At 39.3% G+C, this 8,188-nt stretch overlaps 1 protein-coding gene across 1 annotated transcript; it reads right to left on the bottom strand.

Moving 5' to 3' along the window:
- Positions 1-1,176: 1,176 nt before the first annotated feature.
- LOC128483104 (fetuin-B-like) lies at positions 1,177-7,804 on the bottom strand. Its single transcript, XM_053459154.1, has 7 exons — positions 7,548-7,804; positions 6,420-6,530; positions 5,824-5,911; positions 4,466-4,623; positions 4,124-4,234; positions 3,075-3,167; positions 1,177-1,927 (listed from the first exon to the last, which is right to left on the bottom strand). The coding sequence occupies exons 1-7, from the start codon at positions 7,761-7,763 to the stop codon at positions 1,352-1,354; spliced, it is 1,353 nt and encodes a 450-aa protein (XP_053315129.1). The 5' UTR covers positions 7,764-7,804; the 3' UTR covers positions 1,177-1,351.
- Between the last annotated feature and the right edge of the window lie 384 nt (positions 7,805-8,188).

Raw genomic sequence — 8,188 nt, 5'->3', positions numbered from 1 at the left:
CTGTGCCTGGGTATGTGTTAATGTCTGAGGGGGGGGTATCAGCACCTGATTGTGTAGATGTTAATGTCTGTGTCAGGTTATGTGTGTTGGTGTTTGAGTGTGAGTGCCAGTGTCTAGGTGTGTGTTAGTGTCAATATCTGGGTATGTGTCAATGTCTGGGGGTGGGAATGTTAGTGTTTAGTGTCTTTGGGTGTGAGTGTCACTGACTGGTTGTGTGTGTCATGCAGTGTGAATGTCAGTGGGTCGGTGTGTGTTAGTGTCAGTGTGTGAGAGTGCCTTGGGGTATGAGTGTCAATGTCTGGTTGTGTGTGTACAGGGCACCTAACATGCAATCAATTTTAAAGGTACCTTGGCTAGTGGAAGGAAACCCACAGTTTTGTAGGCATTTCAAATTTGGAAATTATACATTTTTTCATTGTTTAAGTCAATGGTAAAACCTCACCTTGAATATGCGGTGCTGTTCAAGGCAGTGGTCTGTATATAGGATATTATAGAACTGGAAAAGCTGCAAAGGAGGGCTAAAAGATTAATAAGGGAATTGGAAGCTCTTATTAATGAAGAGAGACTAAAACAGTTGCATCTATATGTGCTAGGAAAACTGCATCTTAGTGGGGTTATTATAACATTGTATAAATATGTGCAGGGCCAGAAATGTACAAAGAGCAAGAGGTCATCCTCTGAGCCTAGAAGTGCAAAGATTTCATGCACAACAAAGAAATGGATTCTTTACAGTAAGGGTAATAAAGATATGGAGTCAACTGCCAAGAGGGGTGGTACTATCAAGTACAATGGATGCCTTCAAAAAGGGTCTGGCTATAACAGCAGAATATACAGGGCAATATATGTTTGAATAAACACTAATATTTTAGAGCTTCTTGATCCAAGGATAAATCTGATTGCCTTTTGGAGTCACAAAAGAAAGGTAGAAGCGTTGAACTTGATAACTTAATAATTGCCAGTAACTACATTGTACGTTAGTACACAATGTTGTAGATTTTTTTGTTGTTTGAGTCAGGCATAATGGTGAGTAAATGTGATGTGGTAATGGAATGACATTTAATTAGCAAACCTTTAACAGCAAGAAATACATGACTCAGAAACAATCCAAAATAGTCATTGAGGATGTCAGCAGGACTGCATGCCTCGTTTAATTTGTGAAGTAATACTGCTACAATGTTAAAATAAGATATTGTTTAATGTAATGTCAGCTTCAGGATAGACAATTTAAAATAATAACGTACTAAGAAGGGTGGCTCACTTAACATTAATATTTGAACATTATACTGTACTATCTTTCTTTTTCTTGGATTACAATCAATGCATTAAGGGTTGTTGTGATGTCAGCGACTATTTATTTTGGAATTGGTGTTGGCATTTGTGTGGTTACAACATTTGGGGCATCTTCTGGGACATTATTCTTCACTGGTCCTGGGCACTGGTCTGATGTGGAAGCATTTTCAGGGAAAGGGCGAATAAATGGTCTAGGTGGTCCACCAAATCCTGATCTACGACCATGTCCATCATGAACGAAAGGAGGTGGTTGTGGCCTTTCTCCTCTGCGGGAGTTTGACCTGTCTGGCAAGTTAGGTTTAGCACCATCAGAAGGTTTTCTGGCTTTCTCTTGGATTCTAGGTGTAGTCGTGGACTCTTCGTCGGCTGAAAGATATGTGATTTTGCCAACGGTTTTAGCAGAGTGTACTTGAGAGTCATGTTCATGACTTTCACTGTGATCATGATCATGTTTGTGTCCATGCTTATGACCGTGTTTGTGACCACTCTTGTGGCCATGCTTATGGCTGTGCTTGTGATGAGAGTGTGAGTGTCCACGCCCACGCCCATGCCCACGCCCTGGGTTTTCATCTTTCTTTCCATTTTGAGGTTTCTCTGGACTATCTGGTTGTTCTTTCTGATTGCCGGGATCAACAACCTAAAATATAAATATACAATATTAGATTTAACAAGAGGCCAACATATTGTGCATACATAGGATCAAGCTATGAGCCAGGTACCCAATGGCAGGGAAGGAGATCTTTGGGATAACATAGGCCCAATTTGGGCTTCTCCCTTCTCTAAAGAGTCAGGCCAAGACAAGTGTTGGGATGGATTCTATTTATGTAAATTGTAATTTATTGTAACTTTCAAAGTTACAGTAATAGGCAAAGACGTTGACTACAAAAGTCAAACAATGTATATCAGTCAAACCATTAAATAACTTTAAAAATAGAATAGAATTCTACTAAGATGATCTCTGTGTTACACCCCAGACTCAAGGATCATTTGGCCAAATGCATCTCCTGCAGGGCATTTAGCTGGGGGTGGGGAAAGGAGAAAATGTTTTTGGAAGGATTTCACAGAATCTCCCAATGCATTTGCAAAATAGACAACATGAAAATTTAGAGGAACCATACACCAATCATTTTATTAAAGTGCATGCAATGACTAGAGTGTCTCATTTTAACATATATAAAGCTGGGCTTTGGGTTTTGAGTTGAAACCAGCTTACCCAGCTCTTGCTACTTCTGGTAAAATGGATTCAGACAATTAAATATAAGACTTAAGTAGGAGTATTTATGACATTCATGAAGAAGTAAGTTTTCGGGAGATTGACTGCGTAAGATTTGGAGACAGCGATGCAAGGTACAATTTTCCACAGGAAATGAAAGAGGAGTAACAGTGATAGATAAAAATATGGCAATTTGTAAAAAAAATATGGCAATTATTATAAAGTATGTTTTGTGTTCATAATTAAAGGTTATAATAATAATTATATATAATAATAATTTGCCTGCTAAATTATTTTCATTATAATTATAGTGTTACTAATGATACAATTTTAACCTTTGTACAATAAATGAAAATGACAACTTCTAATCAGTAATATGAATTACAGAAGTTTAAAACTTTTGTAAACTGCTTGTTTCTTTATAGTAACAAGGTGCAAAAAGTATTAAAATAATTTTTCACTTGTATGTCATGGCAATTCCAAATCATGTTGACTGAAATATACTTTGTATGATTCAAATAGCCTAACAAGATAAAATCATGTGCCATAGATAATTAAATATGCTTCTTACATCTGACTCAAATACATTGCAGGATACTTTCACAGTTGGATCATTGGGACTGCTCCAATGTGCTATTGCCCGGCTCTTGCAGTAACCTGTATGCTATATAAAGAAAATTTTGTGTTATCAAACCAGCAGTCGTAATGGCATAGATCATCAGAATCTTGAAACAGAATAGGATAACAGGCCTTGGTATTCATTCAACAACAACAAGAAGTCCACAGGGCTTTAACAACAGATATCTGTCTATTCATCCCTATCAGTCTAATGATCTGATTGGAGATGGTGTGTGTATCTCTGAGCAAGAAAGTGGTCTGTTGCACAACTCACATCCTGTCCATATCTGTCCTTTGTGGGCCCCCATATGATGCAGCTTCATTGCCCATGCGTTCTTGGGGAACTTCTGGGCTCTGGCTACTCTGAGTCTTCCCTTGCGGGACATGGCCAGGACTGCCCACTGATGTCAGTGGGCGGTCCTGTGATGTCGGTGGGCGTCCCCACTGATATCAGTGGGCGGTCCCGTGATGTCTGAGGGAGGTCCCCCTGACATCAGTGGGAGTTCCCGCTGATGTTGGGGGCGTTCCTGTTGACAGCAGCGGGAAACAACCCCATTTAAAGGGAAAATGGGCGGGGAGCGAGGCGTGTCTCCCGGGTCTTGAGCAATCTCCGGGCAAACCTGGAGAGTTCCCAAGTATGGTGATGCAGTGTGGAACAAGACTGACCAAGCCAAGCTCATCTGCAGGAATGTTAATCTTAAACACCATCTTAAATGTGAAAGAGTTTTAAATATGTAATTATAACAGTGAATGGTGTAATATAAGAAGCTTTAACTCAACTGAGAGGCTGGTGGTTAACCTGAATCTAAGATGAGGCCAAGGATTAAGTAGGGTTCGAGTCTTTATATCAGGAAAAATGGGCAGACTATATTGGCCAAGCGGTTCTCGTCTATCATTTATGTTTCTATTTACTATATTTAGAGAGGAGTTTGGTTTGGCTTGTGCATCACTCACCATTCAAAAAAGCTTCTACCCCACAAAAAAAAGCAAAATTATACTTACTGCAGTTTCAGAGTCCAGGGGCTGGCAGGGTTCTTCTTCAATTGGTATAGATTTGTTACAGGAGGATTCATGGATTGTAAATTCTACTTTGAATAAGCGTCCCGCAATCACCTTTAAACCATAAAATCCAACAAGAATAGGAAATGAATGAAGCTCTTCATTAAATGTAAGCATGACGATGTTATTTATAGGACCTCTTTGTACAACAAATCACATCTACTGTAATTTTACCAAATTTAGAAATTCTCTGTACTGTGCTCTCATATGAAATTAGTGATCACTTGCTCTTTACTCAAACACTTAAAATAAATAAAAGTGGAAGTACGATTTGCACATTCTTACCTGTTCTGTGCCTTTTGTTATGTTTCCAAGTATGAACAGCTGTTCGTAGTTGCTGTCATTGTTAAATATAGCGAGGGCACGCTTTACTATATCCTGAAATCGAGTGCTGTTCAGTGGTCGTGACATATGACAGCCACGACAGGCTAAGGGTCGACTAACTGTAAAATATAAATAAACAGGTTACGTTGCATAAAGATTCATTTGATTTTCAATATTCAAATTATATAACCCCAAAGTCACTCGCGTGAGCCACATTTCCTGTGTAAAAATGCATGTTGCAGGGCTATGTTGACATTTGATGAATCTGTGAACAACTTGACAAAGCTGCTTGGTCCCATCCACACAGGACATGCACTTCATTTTGTTTACTCTTACTGGCATTGAGCATTCCATCTCATTAATATTCTGTATGAATGTAAACCTAATTTATATCAATATTAAATACTGGACAGGTCCCGAGCTGTTGAAGATGCAGGGTGAAGGTGAGTTCATTTTTACACCTAAGGTGGGATTGTACACTGATGCAGCCCAAGTGGAAGAGGGTCCGTGAGGACCTCTTTCTTTCCCCAGATGTGATACTACTACACAATACTGAGAAAGCCCTTTCAACATATAAGTGTTCCCTGGGAAACCAGAAGCCCTTTCTTTTAATGACTGGGCTCAGAGAGTAGAAGAGTTAAGGGCTATTGCAGACATACACAGAAACTTGGTTTGGATGGCTGGAGGATACCTCCTTTAATGAGTTTAGAAAACTGTTGTCCTAGGTTTGTTCTCAGGGGAGGGAAAGGGGTTTGGGCTGGTTGGGCTAGTTGGCCTCTCTTTACCATTTGCTGTCTGCCTACCACCCCTCCCCATTTTTTTCAGCCTGATGGAATGTGATATGGAAGACTACAGATTCCTAAAAGGATGAATTCGATCATATTTTGGCCCATCATAAAAATGATGATTTATTGTAATTTCCTTTGCTATTATGTATATTTATTTTCTATATTCTGTATTTTGTTTGATTCCTAATAACATTTGATTTTAAAAAAAATAAAAAATAGATTGGCTGAAAACAATTGGAGAGTGTTCTGCACATGTGCATGGTGGGTCTTGTTAGACCCTCTAGACCCCTCACACAAGCCACTACTGTAATAAGCTGGAGGTGAGTATAATGCATGTTTGCAGCCAAACACATCTTTTGCAAGTCATGGAGCTGGGAGAAACAAAAATTTGAAGAGGACACTCAGCTATCATGCATTATAATTCTATAATATAAAGACATTTCTGCCAAAGCTCTATGCCAAGCCAGGGCATATACAGCAAGACATGGAGGAACATAGTTGCTACTCCATTTGGTATATTGGATTATTTACCTGGTCTCAAAGTGCAGTCATAGCTGTATAGATGAGCGATTCTCTGTGGTTTGTTAATGTGAAATATTACTTTGCACTGTCCAAACACCTTGCAAAGGGCAAAGGAAAAAAAATACATAAAGTCTTGTTAAAGTCAAAGTTTACATTCATATGCCAGCATGTGGCATTTATCAGTTCAAAAGTATATTTGATTTGTAGAAATTCTTCTTTTACTGAAATAATTATTCCTCTGTAAGAAGCAAAGCTGCCAGTCTGCCACAGCTACAGTCGTCTGTAAAAAGTTGGGCATGGGTACCTACTTGCATGTTTTTCTTTCTTAATTTTTCCTTGATTTTGTTGTGTGCTTATGTTTTCTTTATGTATTTCTCTTTATAAACATAAGTTACTCCACTGCATCTGTTTCTTAAATGACTGTGTTTTCAGGGAATATATGTGTACATTTCTTAAATCATCAAAATATGGTCATTATAAAAGGTCTCTCTGCTCTGCTGAAGCAAAAACGTCTTAAAGCAATAAGTAGGATATATTTTAAGATACTCTATAACACACAGGAGACATTATAGGATCAATCTTGGAGCATAGCTGACATGACTTACAGCTTCATGGAGTGGTTTGGGTTCGCAGTCTTTCCATTCCTGTCTGCTCAGGACATGGCATTCTGTTTCCAACACATCCAATGTCAGGTAATACACAGAGCCGCTCTCTTCCTGCAATATATGTTACCATAACTTTGTGATTTATATGCTATAGTATAGTATATCTGCCAAGTGTCCCTGTTCAGGGCCCACATCCCTTTCCTGATGTCCCTCATTTCTAGATACTCAGAACGCATGCTTCACAGCTTTGCACTGGACAGTCCGGATTTTGCTACTCTATTCTACTGTTCTACTGAGCTCAGCGGGACAGCAGGATTCGAGGCCACAATCCCGCTGTCCAAATTTCATTTGGCGGTGTCTGGAACACTGGAGAATGCATACTGCACATGCACTGAATTGGGCACTGTAACGCTGCCGGTTTGAGTGACACTCTACCTCCCAAACTCTGCCCCTGCCATCCCGATTCACTAAGGTTAAAAGTTGAGAGGTATGACATTGGGGTCGGCTAGGCTAGGTCTTCTGTAGTGTAAATAGTCCATTGGGGAGATTAGAAATCTTTCTTGTAACCAGCCCATCGAGTCTGTATATTATACTCTAAAGTCCTCCTAAATATCTCACTTCCAAGCTAATAATAAGCAACAGGTCACACAGTTATATAACCACATCCGTAAACCAAAGTGTCCTCTTCAGCCATTCAATATGTTGAGAGTTATGATACTAAAATACATCAAATATTTAACAAGTTCTCAGTTATATTCTTAAATGAACAGCAAGCAAGAACATGTTTTCCATTCTATTGAGTCTAAAGTTTATACACCATTATTGTCCCAGTGAATGAACCCACTTGGCCAGGAAGAGGAACTTGCGCATAGGACCAGTGTAGTATATGCTACTAATAATGTTCCTTAGTATCTGTTATTCAGGGATGTGATGCATCCGTGTACTACAGAAATGTCTGTGAAAACATACTTGAGCGCCTACTTTGCAATAGAGAAAACTAATATAGAAACTGAGCTTTGCAAATTGCTGATGATTGATTTCTATGCTATACAAATCAATCAGATTCAGTGAGATTAACTTCTCAAAATGATTTTAAGAAAGGCACTTTTGCCCCAAAATATTGTTTACCTCATATTGTTCCAGGGCGCTGGAAATGCGCTTCAGCCCAAACACGAAGCCCTCTCTGCGGTTTGCATTTAGCTGGCGCAAAGACAAATCGGCAGCAGCTTCTGCTCCAGGATCAGTGCAAGGAATGGGGGTCAGCGGAGGCTCCTGGGACTGAGGAGGCGCTGCTCTACAGCAGAACACCTGAATGCACACTAACAATAAAATAATACCTTTCATCCTTCAAGTAGAAGGAAAACGGGATGTCACTCAATCGGCGTACCTATGGTTGACAATTTGGTTTGACACTGCAGAATAAAGCTATGTGACTCACTTTTATAGTTTAGTACTTTCTTAATCAGTGAATCACTTTTGTGTTTGCGAATTTCAGCAAACAAAAAGGTAAATGATTAGAACGTTTCAATACCGGGATCAGGAGGTAATCTTAAAGCTGACCTGTTACCCAAAAGACTTTTACATTAATCGATAGGGAATCCACGCTATGTTTTGTTAACATGTTTGTAACTTTTAAGCAAGATGCCTTTTATCTTTCCAACCACTAACATGCACGTGGGGCTTCCTGGACTACATTTTGTTTAATTACACCACTACCTCCTTGGCACATGCCTGCCACAGTTGTCTAAAAAATAGATGTTGATGCTTTA

This window comes from Spea bombifrons, chromosome 3 (assembly GCF_027358695.1).
Source record: "Spea bombifrons isolate aSpeBom1 chromosome 3, aSpeBom1.2.pri, whole genome shotgun sequence".
In the NCBI taxonomy this organism is placed as follows: Eukaryota; Metazoa; Chordata; class Amphibia; order Anura; family Pelobatidae; genus Spea; species Spea bombifrons.
The sequence above is the reverse complement of the archived record's forward strand: the minus strand, read 5'-3'. Positions and strand labels throughout refer to the sequence as shown.